This window comes from Lissotriton vulgaris, chromosome 8, assembly GCF_964263255.1.
Source record: "Lissotriton vulgaris chromosome 8, aLisVul1.2, whole genome shotgun sequence".
NCBI lineage: Eukaryota > Metazoa > Chordata > Amphibia > Caudata > Salamandridae > Lissotriton > Lissotriton vulgaris.
This window is the reverse complement of record NC_141696.1, coordinates 250,134,005-250,149,221: the sequence shown is the minus strand read 5'-3', so window position 1 is coordinate 250,149,221 and position 15,217 is coordinate 250,134,005. Positions and strand designations below refer to the sequence as shown.

Here is a 15,217-nt window from a genome sequence, read left to right as displayed (position 1 = left end):
CTGTGTGTGTGTGGCGCTCTGTGTGTGTGTGTGTGTGTGGCGCACTCTGTGTGTGGCGCTCTCTCTGTGTGTGTGTGTGTGTGTGTGGCGCTCTCTCTGTGTGTGTGTGTGTGTGTGGCGCTCTCTCTGTGTGTGTGGCGCTCTCTCTGTGTGTGTGGCGCTCTCTCTGTGTGTGTGGCGCTCTCTCTGTGTGTGTGGCGCTCTCTGTGTGTGTGGCGCTCTCTGTGTGTGTGTGGCGCTCTGTGTGTGTGTGTGGCGCTCTGTGTGTGTGTGTGGCTCTGTGTGTGTGTGGCTCTGTGTGTGTGTGTGGCTCTGTGTGTGTGTGTGGCGCTCTGTGTGTGTGTGTGTGTGTGGCACACTCTGTGTGTGTGTGTGTGTGTGTGTGTGTGTGTGTGTGGCACACTCTGTGTGTGTGTGTGTGTGTGTGGCACACTCTGTGTGTGTGTGTGTGTGGCACACTCTGTGTGTGTGTGTGTGTGTGGCACACTCTGTGTGTGTGTGTGTGGCACACTCTGTGTGTGTGTGTGTGTGTGTGTGTGTGGCACACTCTGTGTGTGTGTGTGTGTGTGTGTGTGGCACACTCTGTGTGTGTGTGTGGCGCACTCTGTGTGTGTGTGTGGCGCACTCTGTGTGTGTGTGTGTGTGGCGCACTCTGTGTGTGTGTGTGTGGCGCACTCTCTGTGTGTGTGTGTGTGTGTGGCGCACTCTCTGTGTGTGTGTGTGGCGCACTCTCTGTGTGTGTGTGTGGCGCACTCTCTGTGTGTGTGTGTGTGTGGCGCACTCTCTGTGTGTGTGTGTGTGTGTGGCGCACTCTCTGTGTGTGTGTGTGTGTGGCGCACTCTCTGTGTGTGTGTGGCGCACTCTGTGTGTGTGGCTCACTCTCTGTGTGTGTGTGTGTGTGGCGCACTCTCTGTGTGTGTGTGTGTGTGTGTGGCGCACTCTCTGTGTGTGTGTGTGTGGCGCACTCTGTGTGTGTGTGTGTGTGGCACACTCTGTGTGTGTGTGTGTGTGTGTGTGTGGCACACTCTGTGTGTGTGTGTGTGTGTGTGTGGCACACTCTGTGTGTGTGTGTGGCACACTCTCTGTGTGTGGCGCACTCTCTGTGTGTGTGTGGCGCACTCTCTGTGTGTGTGTGTGGCGCACTCTCTGTGTGTGTGTGTGTGTGTGTGTGGCGCACTCTCTGTGTGTGTGTGTGTGTGGCGCACTCTGTGTGTGTGTGTGTGGCGCACTCTCTGTGTGTGTGTGTGGCGCACTCTGTGTGTGTGTGTGTGTGTGTGTGGCGCACTCTGTGTGTGTGTGTGTGGCGCACTCTCTGTGTGTGTGTGTGTGTGTGTGGCGCACTCTCTGTGTGTGTGTGGCGCACTCTGTGTGTGTGTGTGTGTGTGTGGCGCACTCTCTGTGTGTGTGTCTGTGTGTGGCGCTCTCTCTGTGTGTGGCGCTCTCTGTGTGTGGCTCTGTGTGTGTGTGTGGCTCTCTGTGTGTGTGTGTGGCTCTGTGTGTGTGTGTGTGTGGCTCTGTGTGTGTGTGTGTGTGTGGCTCTGTGTGTGTGTGTGTGTGGCTCTGTGTGTGTGTGTGTGTGGCTCTGTGTGTGTGTGTGTGGCTCTCTCTGTGTGTGTGTGTGTGTGTGTGTGTGTGTGTGTGTCTGTATGTGTTGGTGCAAATGCAATAGGTCTCGCATTTGCGAGAGATTAAGCTATGGGCATTGTAAATGACAATGCCATTTATTTATCTGTTTTCAAAACCAACACATAAATAAAAATGTTGTCATTTACAATGCCAATAGCTCTAACTTTGGCAAAGGCGAGACCGTTGCATTGTAAATGCTTGTTGTACACTGAAATTATTATTGCTCCTTTCCAGGAACCCAGGATTGGGGCACACTGGGCTATTGCGTTTGCCATCAACAGAATATATCTGCCCCATAGTCTTATCATAAAGAAAAACATCGGCAGGGGCACCATCTGGTCCTGGCGCTCTTCCTCCAGCCACTGCATTAAGAGCTGTTAAAACATAATTATCGTTATAAGCCTCATCTCTATAGAAAACATATCTAAGTTCTTCCAGTTGATTCTCTGAGGGGTTACGCGTGTATTGTGGCCTAAAATAATTAACCCATCCTTCTTGGGTAACTTGATTTTGGGGTTGATCCTCTGCCCCACTTAACAATATTTCAGAATAATCTAGTATTATTCTTGTCACTTGCCTCTTTGAGTTCCTGTCATCGTAGCTCATCCCATTGGCACTTGGCTTTATGGATAGCTCTTTTATATTCCTGTCTAGCTAAGCGGACAGATACCAGTTCCCCACCTCTGATAGCATTTCCAAGGACAATTCTGGCTTGCCTACAATCGTTATTATACCACCGTAGTGGTTCAAAGCCAGCTAGATTCCTAGTTTTAGTAGGCATAAAGAAATGGGCACTAATACTCACAGAAAGGCTATCGTGTAGCTGAGTTACACTCCTCGGATTGTCTCCGGAGCTAATTACATGTTCTAGCTCCAGTATGGTTTTATCAACCTCCTCATTTATCTTTTCCAAGACCTCCGACTTAGTTACTACATGCGTCCAGTTGAGCCGGTGCATATCATTAGTAGGGACGATATTCAGGGCACAAAGCTCAACCCCACCTGCCCGTGGTTGCTCTGACTTCCACCAGTCATGGGTAACACACAGGGGGTTATGGTCGCTTTCCATACGATCCTTGACCGTCATATCAATTATCGTATGCCAAAACTTCAGACTACAAAAGATATAATCAATCCGACTTTTACTGCGCCCATTGTTAAAGGTATTAGCCCCAAGCCTATCTTGCAATGTCCTGCCATTAATAGCCCTTAGCCCCCTTTCATAGCAGATAGTATTGATCTGGATAACGACCTCTGTCCTTTTTTTAACGGGGTTGAGTTCCAATTTTGGCACCTCCCATAGGCTATCCTAGTCATCACTAAGATGCCAATCGGGAGTAGCCAATGGCTCAAAAGTTGCATTTAGATCACCCGCAATGATCACACTACTGTCTATTGAGTGAAGCTCGAGGAGGGAATCCAAAGCCGCTATAACTTGAGACTTACCCCCCCCCCCCCCCCCACCCCCCCAAACACCCCTCACATAGACATTATAAATGTCCAGAAGACCCAGAGGCCCCAGATCCAATCTTATAGCCTATGTCATTACTCGTTGAGGACAATTCTTTGATGGTCAAAGCCAGTGCTTGGCGCACCCATATTGTTAGGCCACCCATTGGTCGTCCTTTAGCGCCTTTAATTGCAGATACAAAAACATTTAAGTAACCCGGGCAGAAGTGTGGTTCAAGCAACCAAGTCTCCTGGAAAACAGACATCAAATTTACTGATGAATGTCAGCCATTCCGGTGATGGTGTTTTGGAGCCCAGGCCTGCTACATTCCATGAGATGAATTAGCCTCATGTTTGTGGTGATGGTGTGAGCTGCAACCCTCAGGAGTGGAGCTTATGAGGTGTTCAAAAATATGTATGGGGTTCTCAGTTGTGGTAGATGGGGGTTGTGTGAAAAAAGAAATATAAATGCAGAGGTAGATACTGTTAAAACCACCTCCTGGTGAACCTATATTTGTGTGATAATTGTCCTCAGTTGCTAGAAGTTAAACAAAAAGCCCAACTACTCATTTCCTGAGATTAACTTGTTTTTGCTCATCTCATACCTTCAAAAGAGGGGTGTGAATACATTCCTCCGGTCCAAAAACTACTCTGCTAGTGCACACTATTGAGATAAAAGTATACATCCAGTTTTTGCTGAAAACATGCTGGATTTCACTACTGTCTCAACCTGGACTCTCTTTCATCACCAGGCACAAATTAGTGTATTACATGCTTCAATATTGCATCCAGCCAGCTTCCTTCCTCTTCAAAACCTTTTTAGGCATATAGTTAGATGATAGGTGGGGATTGGTAACTGTTCAGTGCCATTTTCTATGGGATGGGAACTTCCTAGAGCCTCGGTATGTAACCTTTAGATTTTTGAATCACTGTTGCAAGCTGGGGAGTAATTCCTACTGAACCACAAAACAAAATCTACCTGAAACCGATACACAAATTATGAAATTGTATTTAATTCATATAAGAAATTATTAAACATTTATTTTTTGCATTTCAAAATGTAATTTTATTTCTAAAAGGCGAAGCCCTATGCTCGCCTCCTAGTTACATGTCATTTTGTTTAATAAAAAAAAAATGTTGGGCTACTGATAACATTAGTCTCTTGTTTTTGTCACTGCATACCAGTGCTTCTATTAAGGATTCGGCTTGCTGTATGTGTGCTGTTCCCATAAATCAAGCTAAGGATACCCATTTCATTTTAGCCTCCCGATTTCAAATGCCTTTATTTTAAGCTTTACATATCAATAGTACTTAGTTTTCCAATCCGTTGTGAACCCCCTATGGTCTCAGGTTAAGAACAGCTGGTCTAGAGCCATTCTTGGCAAAGCCTGTAATTCAAGATTTCCTGTAAGGGCTCAAGTTCTATCTGGCAGTGCATCCATTCTCTCCTTTGATGCTAAATACAGTATTGGGTGAATTGAATTCACATTCGTCCGCTGAATAACCGTTCTAATGAAAAGTGACATTTATAGTTTCAGTAACGTCCGCGCTGATCTTTCAAAATAGTACGTTGTTTCTTAAAGCTCATTCTCCCTTTCTACTCAAAGTAATGTTAGACTTTCCCATTATACCTTTATTTCGGCATACATGCCTTAAAAGTTTTCACACACAGCATTTAAAAGGAAAAGCAAATCATTGTTCTTTCAAGTAGGTAATAAAAGGTTCAGCATAATCGCAGTTGTACCACAAAAAACATTCAAAATTTCACAGTAGTTAAAATCCCTTGCAGAATAAAAAGTTCTATATATTAACCAATCTAGATCTCTCCCAGCATTTTATTGCAGCCCAGTTGTTGTATCATTGAAGATGCTGAAAACTAGTGACTTCACACTTAAAAATTTACATTAGTTGTTGCCTTGTGAATATACTTAGCATTTAATCTGATAGCATCATCTAGCCGCAGATACCTTATCTTAGAACCCTCCCCAGGCGTCAGACTAGATCCGTACATTTTTTCAGCAGTACCTCTGTGAGTTGGTAGAGAGCGTTGAGCGACTCCATAGCGACAGCGTCTCCCGGATGCGGCGTAGGCTCCCAAATGTGACATCAACAAAGTCCAAACAAGCCCTCCTTCGATGCACCCGATGTCAGTTCCTTCCACGCTAGCAATGCTAATCCCCATTGCAGTTCCTCCACCCGTTTTTCAACCTAATTAACGTTTTTTTCATCAACTGGGCAGTGGGCCTTTTTTTAAATCCTTTTTCAATGTCCTCAGGGTTCAAGCCTTGTGAGTCCTGTGGACGACAAAGGTCTGCAACGGACCTTCACTCGGTAAGCATGTGTTGTCTGGTCGAGCACCATGACTCTGATGAGTGTGACTCTTGTCGTCTGCTCCAACCGAAGGGGCGAAGAGAACATTGCATGAAGCTGCTTGCGGCGTGGATGTCAGTCATCTAATTCTTCTTGTTGCCTCGGTCCCCTACCCGCTCTATAGATTGACTGCGCGTCCGTTGTAGGAGCCCTTCCCGCAGGTATCCTTCTCCTTAGATGTCCAAAGGTAAGTCTTAGCGTAGGCGGTCAGTGTCATGGTGCCTCTCAACTTTGTTGCCTGCCGCTGGTCCCCACTCTTATGTTGAAGTGTCAGGCATGAATCTGGCCCCCGCCTCCCCAGCTATCCGTGGACCGGGGTTACTTTGACATTGATGAGAACTTATTTTCAATCTCTTCATTCTATTTTTGGGTTGTCACCGTTCTCTGGAGGGCCCTTGGGCCCCACAGAGGTGCATGAGTTCGTGCCTGTGTCCCCGCCTGCAGATTATTCCTCGGCTTCCGGTCGGCTTCCGGTTTCTGACATCATTGTGATGCCATTACACAGCCCTTCTAGGCTACCACCTTCTGCTTCTGGTCTGCCGACTCTGATGTCGGAGTCGGGCTCTTGTCTACCAGTCCCAATGGTGGTGCCGGCAACTCCGCTTGACACGCTTTCTAATGTTGAGGCGTTTCCTTCTCTGTGTTGACTGGCTTCGGTTACGACATTGGATGCTGCAAGGATAGTCGACCATGGTTGTGAAGGTACTAAAGATGATGTGGTTTCTCCCTATTTCATTTCCAACACAATTCCACCCCCTATGCAGTCCAGTTGGTTACTTGACTCTTGTGACACCAGTGGCTTGGAATCTTCTCCAGCCTCCTGCCTCCTCCTGGTTTGGCTACAGAGGCGAGTTCCGCTCTGGCGGAAATGCTCAATCGAGTTTCGTTGTATTGGATTTACAACTTCCTTCTGTGGAATTGTCAACAGACCCTTTACTTGGCATTCTACATCCTGATCAGTCTAATGTAGAGTCTGTTCTTTCTTCTAGTGAATGTACTTTTGATATCCTGTTAGGTGCTTGGCTAAACCTGAAACAGAGCTCCCTGTGGATTGCTCGATTTTTCACAGACATCGTCCAGCCCCGGAGGATCCATCGGGTCTCCTTGGACATCAATCTAATCAGAGCTTTGTGGTTCAGATTGCTTTTTCCACCCAAAATATTGATTGCATCCTTTCTGTCACTCCTGAAAGAGGCCAGGAAACCTGACGTTTGTGAAAGCATTTTTTCTCTTCTTCTAGCTCTGCCCTGCGATCTGTGAATACTTCGTGTGCTCGTGCTCTTCACCCATGCCTTGTGGGACTCAGTGGAGCACCTCTTTCCCTCCCTCCCGGTGGAAGCCTGGAATGGTCTTGTTCCATTGGTATGAGATGGGCAACAAGCTGCCAAACTTACCACCTGCTGTGGTATGGATACCACCGATTCTGTTAGTCAGGCGATATCCTCTTCTGTAACTATACATCGGCGTGCATGGTTGCCTACTTCCAGCTTTTAGGAGGCTGTGCAAACCACTTTGATTTACATGCCTTTTGATGGTGCCTCCGTTTTTGACACGCATGCTCACTCTGCTTTACGCCGGTTCAGTAATAGCCATGGTGGTGCTGAGTCTTAACTCTGTCATTGTACTAGGTTTGTTGGGTACAATTTCTTACCCTTGTTTAAGCTCTCATCAGTCTTCATAGGGCGAAGCACATCTATCCCTTCTAGGGTTACACTCGGTGTGGTGTTCCTGCTTGCTGCAGGTGCTTTTCTTCTTAAATATGCAGTCTGTGACCGGTTTAGTTTCCTGCCATCTATAATATATCTTACTTTGCAGCCTCGTGGGAGCCTGTTCTCACAGCTTATTTTTGCCACTTGATTTATGTTTTTACGTGGGTACTTACTCTGGTATGTAGTGCAGATGCACTATAGCATGGTTCCCTATTTTTCAGGGACCTTATTTTGTATGCCTATGGGGCATTTTGTGAGCTACCTATATACTTAGTATCCCTTATAGGGACTTCAGCTTCAACTTAATTCTGCAAGCCCTTTTTAGGTCTCGCCTACACAGCGCGCATGCGCTGCATAGGAGGGGACCTTTAGGAATCGATTAACTTTTTGGACCAAAAATGTGCACGCTTTGCATTGCTTTCAATGGCAACGAGTGCACATTTGGCAGGAGCGAGCTTTGAAACCATCCGTTTGTAATTAACTTGCAACCAGATGGTGCCTCAGCTCGCTCCCGCAATGGAAAATCTGTGTGCTTTCTCCTCGATGGTCAGCCTAAATAATTAATCCTGCTACTGGCAGTTATAGTGTTCAGATTCTGCAGCCTAATGCCTTTTTGCACTGTTTGTAAAGTAGTGTGTGTTCATTTAACAACGTATAGAAAACAAAATTGAAGCCTCATTTGTAACATACATTAATCGATTAATTTTGTTATTGACTACTTCTGTTTAGGGATGGAACCAAAGCTAAACATAATTGAGATTGTAAAACCGGTTGACACAGTTGAAGTGGTTATTGACCCTGATGCCCACCATGAAGGAGGTGAAGCTCAGCTTGTGGAAGAAACTCAAGTTATAACTCTGGATGGCACAAAACACATTACAACAATATCTGATGAAACGTCTGAGCAAGTCACACGATGGGCTGCAGCACTTGAAGGCTATCGGAAGGAGCAAGAACGCCTTGGAATACCTTACGGTAAACAAGCAATGGCAATCTGGTCCGTCTTGAGTGTTATTTAGATTTGCAAATGTGTTTGAAATCAGTTTCAATTCCGTTTTCTACGTAATGGTTTTACCATTTGTTATTAGGCTGATAAGTCTTATAGGTCTTTGGTTTGATGGGCCATTTCAACTTCTTGCATTCACCTCAGCAGTTTACCTCAGAGGGCATATGAATATTCGAAACTGTAGTAAAAGTTACAGTTGATTTGTTAATTTTCTCTTGGGATGCCTGTGCACTACACGTAGTATCAAGAAAATATAAGCTATTAAATACTGATACACACTAGTATAAAGTGATATATAAGTCAAAGCAGAAAGATGTCTGAAGAAAAGTTTGTGCAATATTTTCAAAATTGTTAATATAGTTTTAGCATCAGTGATTAACATAAGTAGGGCAGGTCTAGATGAGGCATCTGAGACCGTAAAAGTGGTTAGTTAATTAAGGTCTCATCTAAATATATTTCTAGAAAAATATTAGATATGCTGCTAATGAGACCATTGCTAATAATAAATCTTAGGTAAAATCTACCAATGTGCTAAATCTTTATGCAGAAATCACGGCATGAAGAGTATTGTAAATCTGCCCTAGGGAAATAAGGAAATTAGGAAGAAGGAACATGGCTTGTTGGGAGTTTGAAATTGGTGTCATTATGAGAGCAAAGTTAGCAATGATCATTAACAAGCACTGGCGTTGCCAATAGGTCTCGCAGTAGGAAAGTTGGAGCTATTACAATTGCAAATAACAATGCCTTTTATTTTTATTTTGCATGTTAAAAACATAAAGGGCTTTGTCATTTACAAAACCAATATCTCCAACTTTCCTACTGCGAGACCTATTGTGCACTGCACAGTGTGTGTGAAAGTGGCACTGCGTGGGTGTGAGTGGCACTGCGTGGGTGTGAGTGGCTTTGAGTGAGTGCCGTTGCGTGGGTGAGTGCCGTTGCGTGGGTGAGTGTTGCATGGGTGAGTGGCGTTGCGTGTGTGATTTGCGTTGCGTGCGATTGGCATTGCATGGGTGAGTGTGGCGTTGCGTGTGTGAGAGTGGGCTTGCGTGGGTGTGAGTGGCGTTGTGTGTCTGAAAGTGGTGCTGTGTGGGTAAAAGTGGCACTGCGTGGGTGTGAGTGGCGTTGCGTGTGTGAGTGGCGTTGCGTGTGTGAGTGGCGTTGCGTGTGTGAGTGGCGTTGCGTGTGTGAGTGGCGTTGCGTGTGTGAGTGGCGTTGCTTGTGTGGCGTTGCGTGCGTGAGTGGCGTTGCGTGCGTGAGTGGCGTTGCGTGCGTGGCGTTGCGTGTGTGAGTGGCGTTGCGTGTGTGAGTGGCGTTGCGTGTGTGAGTGGCGTTGCGTGTGTGAGTGGCGTTGCGTGTGTGAGTGGCGTTGCATGTGTGAGTGGCGTTGCATGTGTGAGTGGCATTGCGTGGTTGAGTGGCGTTGCATGTGTGAGGTGCGTTGCGTGGTTGAGTGGCGTTGCGTGGTTGAGTGGCGTTGCGTGGTTGAGTGGCGTTGGGTTGTTGAGTGGCGTTGCGTGGTTGAGTGGCGTTGCATGGTTGAGTGGCGTTGCATGGTATGTGGCGTTGCATGGTTGAGTGGCGTTGCATGGTTGAGTGGCGTTGCATGTGTGAGTGGCGTTGCATGTGTGAGTGGCGTTGCATGTGTGAGTGGCGTTGCATGTGTGAGTGGCGTTGCATGTGTGAGTGGCGTTGCGTGGTTGAGTGGCGTTGCATGTGTCAGAGGCTAAATGTAGCACAGGGAGACCTCCAGCGGTAAGACAATCAAAAACAACTTAGAACTCAAAGTCATGAACGAGCGTGATACACCTCAGCTAAAAATCATGATAAATAACAACACACATTAGAAGTGAAACTGCAAGTACAGAAGGACCAGCTTTGCTTGTTTAAAACTCAGAGGCAAAAGATGAGGACATATGTACTTATGACATTATGCTCTCCCACTTCAGGCAGATGAGTGTAATGTTAAAGCGTCTTGTGGAGCAACCATGTCACATGAGCAGATCGTGGAGTCTGAGAATGGCAGCCAAAGCAAATACAAACAAGCAGCAATTGGCCACGGCCTGCCTGCGAGGCTCAAAGTGTTAGAAGGCAGGTCTTGGGCAGAGGCAGAGTACTGACTTAGGAATGACTGTGAGGCGCATTGGTGTGAAGCACATGAAAGGGCTTCTCCTCCCCTAATTAGGTGAGGAGAAGCCGGCCATGAATAATTAGGGGAGGAGAAGCCCTTTGATGTGCTGGGCTGGCCCTGAATGCGCGTGCATGTTATCACGTGGTTCACGTGAACTGCATGAAAACCGCGGGGCTGAAAGCCCTTTGGTTTGACGATGTTTTCGCCACTTGAATTCTCGCTCTGCTCGATGCGCTTGCGCACATCGATAGGTCGCGAGACCTAAAAAGAAAAACAAGATTTGAAAAACAGGACACTGTACTAAAAGTTGGCCTTAACAAATTGCAGGGGCGAGGGGGGTGGAGGGTGCAAAATCAGTAAATTCCAAGTGTCTGAGAAAAGCTAGTCACGAAGGTTACCACCTAGATGACACCACAGATCCAATCACTACCATTTCTCAAGCTTATTGGACATGGTGGGGGAGGTAAATGGAGATTTGGTGATGGAGAGGAAGGTGGTAGCATCTTGCCTTTCCAATGCAGATAAAGATGTGTGGTGGGTGTGGATGGAGGATGTTGGTCAGGTTTTCTCGCTCCTGGACTGTTGGCTGACATTGCAGGTATTGGCACTCATAATCTTCATCGGGGAGCTATTATAGCTTAATGCCTGGTTCATGCAGCCTGCTGAAAATGTAGATTATTGCATGTGCTCACTATTGAAGACAATTGGTGCAGTCTTACTCTTTGTTAAGTATGCTCAGTGTTTTAACCCACTGCTTGGATTTTAGATGTTCGTAATACTGTGGTGCTTTTTTTTTGTCAATTATTTTTCTCCTACCACTGGTTGTCCATCAAGGCTCCCAGTATGCCATGGACATTCCACTCCCTTCTTTGACAGATCAGAGCACCCCATCCCTCACAATAAACATTCCTACCTGACTACTCAGTCAGTATCTGCTTCTCGCTTTTTCCCCATATCTGTATCCTGTTGGTAAAAACAACACAAGAAAAAGCAACAGTGATGTAGTTGAGAACTTTTATTTGATGTTGTCTTATCTAGTTCACAGTAAAAAGAAAACTAATGCTTGGCCAGAATCAAAACGAAGTAATCAATAAAGTAACCTGAACAGCCCACACTATTATGTGCACATTACCTTTGAGCAAAATACGTTTCATGTGGGTTCCTGCCCAATGTGTGTTTGATGTTCTCCCTTTCTCATGGCTTTAGATCCAGTACAGTGGTCAACAGATCAGGTCCTTCACTGGGTGGTGTGGGTGATCAAAGAATTTGGCATGGATGAAATAGACATCAGTACCCTGACCATGCCAGGACGGGACCTTTGTGAACTCAACCAAGAAGACTTTTTCCAGAGGGTGCCACGAGGAGAAATTCTATGGAGCCACTTAGAGCTTCTTCGAAAGTGTAAGTAAGCTCAAAGCATACCCATACATGTTAAAAGATTTTTACGGTTTGGAAGGTATTCTGATGTGTTATCCTGACCATTGGTATTGGTATCTACTGGAGTTTGTTTAAATGTTTTTTTGTTATGCATTAGGTGTGTAAATTAAAAATCAAAACTTAACACCAGTGTATCTCAAAATAAGGATGCACTTTTTAAACATTTTTACAGACTAGAAGAGCCTTTTTTTGTTTACAAATCTCTTCTAAAACATACTGTTAGGAAATGGTGCTATACTGATTGTTTTGTGTTTTTTACATGGAAAAGAAGTTTTGAAACTGCACTAAACATTTTTTTTTTTACAAATAGCGCAGTGTGGCACAGGATCAATTATCTAGTTATGCATTTTGGGCCAGACTCTGAGAATCCTACCTGTAAGCTTTCTTCTATTTGAATAGTTTATGTAGAGAAGGAGGGATGTTTATGTTCCTTAATAGTAGCTTATCCAGTATTGGAGTATCTTTCATAGATTCACATGCCTGAATCATTCCCTGTCGCCGAGGCGGGAGTCCCACGGTAAATAAAAAAGCAGTACCAAAGGTACATAACGGTAGTAGGCCCAAAAGAAAGGCCTGAGGACTAGATCTTAGTAGCTTATCTACATCATTATGCTAAAAGAACCAAGAATTTGGTCACAACCAATCAGCTATCAGCACCCTCTAGAACCCTCTCTGCAGAGCCAGTTCCCCTCAGATTTTCACTGCACGTCGTGGGTGAAGGGAGTCTCCCTGAGCTCTGCTCAGTTTTTTCTTCAGCTTTACTTCTTTTTGGATTTCAAGATCATACTTCATTTCTCTGACCCTATTAAGGCAGTAATATGGCAGAATGGCAGTAAACAAGGTAATAAACTATGATTTATGTCTAACCTTTTCCTCAATAACTCTCACGTTCTGAGAGATGAGGCTATTATGGGTCAGAGACTTCAACCTGCCACTTCGGATGAGGAGAGGTCAAAGAGAGAAGTCGCGCCAGGAGCCTACTGAGGGTGCGCATAAAAGCCATAAGATTCACCATGAGTCTTTATAGGCACTTCTCGTAGAGGATACAACTCCCTTTTCATCCCTGACACTGCATCAGGGAAGTCCTCTTGACCTGACATTAGGAGGATATAACATACCTCCATGTCTACTATTACTGCCTTACCTTTATAATCCTCATCAACTATGATCGTCGACGAGGGCCTCATCTTCGATGGTCGTCTACGATGGCCTCTTCTACGAGATGACCTCATCTACGATGGTCGTCGACGACCGCCTCATCTACGATGGTCGTCGACGACAGCCTCGTCTACGACGGTCGTCGACGACGGCCTCAAACGGTCATCGACGACGGCCTCAAACGGTCATCGACGACGGCCTCGTCTACGACGGTCGTCGACGACGGGCCTCGTCTGCGACGGTCGTCGACGACGGGCCTCGTCTGCGACGGTCGTCGACGACGGGCCTCGTCTGCGACGGTCGTCGACGACGGGCCTCGTCTGCGACGGTCGTCGGCGACGGGCCTCGTCTGCGACGGTCGTCGGCGACGGGCCTCGTCTGCGACGGTCGTCGACGACGGGCCTCGTCTGCGACGGTCGTCGTCGATGACCTCATTCGTCTACGACGGTCATCGACGAAGTACGGTCGTTGACGACGGCCTCATCTAAGGTGATCGTCTATGCCTGATCTTTGATAGTGTCATCTACAATGGCAATGCTTAGCTACGACGGTCGTCTATGACAGCCTTATCAAGGTAGCCTCATATACATATGACCTCATTTGTGAATGGCCTATACTACACATGGCACCATCTATGAATAGTATCATCTATGGCTGGCCATCATTCGATTGCCTCATCTATGAGTGCCTCATCTACGGATGATATCACCTATTTTAACCTCATCTATGATGGTATTGCTATGACTGTCTGCTATGATAGCATCATTCTCTAGCAATGGCCTACTCTAACAATGGCCTTGTATGCCAATGGCCTTGTATGCCAATGGCCTAGTCTACCAATGGCCTAGTCTACCAATGGCTTTGTCTATCAATGGCCTAGTCTACCAATGGCTTTGTCTATCAATGGCCTAGTCTACCAATGGCCTAGTCTACCAATGGCTTCGTCTATCAATGGCCTACTCTAACAATGGCCTTGTATACCAATGGCCTTGTCTTTCAATGGCCTCGTCTTTCAATGGCCTCGTCTTTCAATGGCCTCATCTGCCAATGGCATGATCTAATAATGGCCTCATCCACCGATGGCCTGATCTACCAATGGCCTCATCTACCGATGGCCTGTTATACCAATGGTCTCATCTACAAAGGGGCGAATGGCCTCATTTATGTTACCCTCATCTACGGATGCCCTCACTTATGATTGCCTCATCTTCTATGGCATTGTATATGGCTGTCTATGACAGCCTCGTCTAGGATGGTTGCTCATGGCGGTTATCTAGGACGTTGTTCTAGTCTGCATTAACCTCCCCTACATAACCATGTCTACGACAAAGTCTATGATGAGATTGGCTGCGATGGCTTCAGCGGTAACAGCATCATAGATATATTTTTAATGTAGTGGGCAGTAGCTAGATTTTGACTGCGAGCTACAGGCGAGCAAACAGAATATCTCCTTCAAGGTTTTGAGGAGGTATGCAGGAAGTTTACGAGAGTGGTACCTATAATAGACTAAGTCTATTCCAGTGTTTCTTCGCATAGAACAGAAATGATGTGTACCTACTAGCAGCCCATCCGGTCTGATAGGCAACTGTTCGACCAAATTCAGTAATTTCACAGCCCGCTCAACAGCAATCTAAAATCCTGCAATGCCTATCACCACACCGCCTGACAAAGAAGGATGTCGTCTGGACCCTATGGGGAAAAAATTCTCTACTTTGGCAGCGGCCTCTAGTAGAGCTGGCAATCCTTTATCCATGATCGGTTGTTATGACCGTCAAATTTGGTTGGACATAACGAGTTTCAATGACCTCATTACTGAGGACTGAAGGCAGGATGCAGGAAAGATTCTGTTGGAAGGTGAACATGCCGCATCAAAAACTTTAGATTGCGCCTTGAACATCGGGAACACCAACCTCCGTCACTTAGCAGGGAAGGCAGGGCTTAGACGCCAGGGATGGCTTAAGCACCCTTCAATATGGGCGCGGATCTTTCTGGAGAGCGAGATGAAGAGGTTTTCATCAAGAGGAGGATACCAAAACCAACCGAATAAGCAGTATCAATCTCGGTACAGCCTTGCAGCCAGGCATCTTGCTGTAGATAGTCTGTCTAGTTTCTCCCGTCAGGGTGGTCGAAAGAGATTTAATTATCAAGGCTGAGACACTAACAGGAAGCCATGATCCCCACAGGGCTCCAATCATTTTACCCTTTTCTCACGTGGGCCCGAAGGTTTCAGGTTTTTGTTTACAAGTGACGGGGAACTATGTCAGACCAATGGGTTCTAAACCTAGTAACCAATGCCCACTCCCTGGAATTTATCAAACAGCCATATACTACTCC

At 46.1% G+C, this 15,217-nt stretch overlaps 1 protein-coding gene across 3 annotated transcripts in view; it reads left to right on the top strand.

Annotated features, from left to right (window-relative positions):
- The window catches only part of GABPA (GA binding protein transcription factor subunit alpha), a 332,634-nt gene that overhangs the window by 143,660 nt on the left and 173,757 nt on the right, over window positions 1-15,217 (top strand). For all 3 annotated transcript variants that reach the window (XM_086934033.1, XM_086934032.1, XM_086934034.1), the window contains 2 exons: window positions 7,884-8,129; window positions 11,495-11,689. In XM_086934033.1, the coding sequence (XP_086790159.1) occupies window positions 7,884-8,129; window positions 11,495-11,689 (441 nt within the window). The remainder of the gene's footprint in view (window positions 1-7,883; window positions 8,130-11,494; window positions 11,690-15,217) is intronic.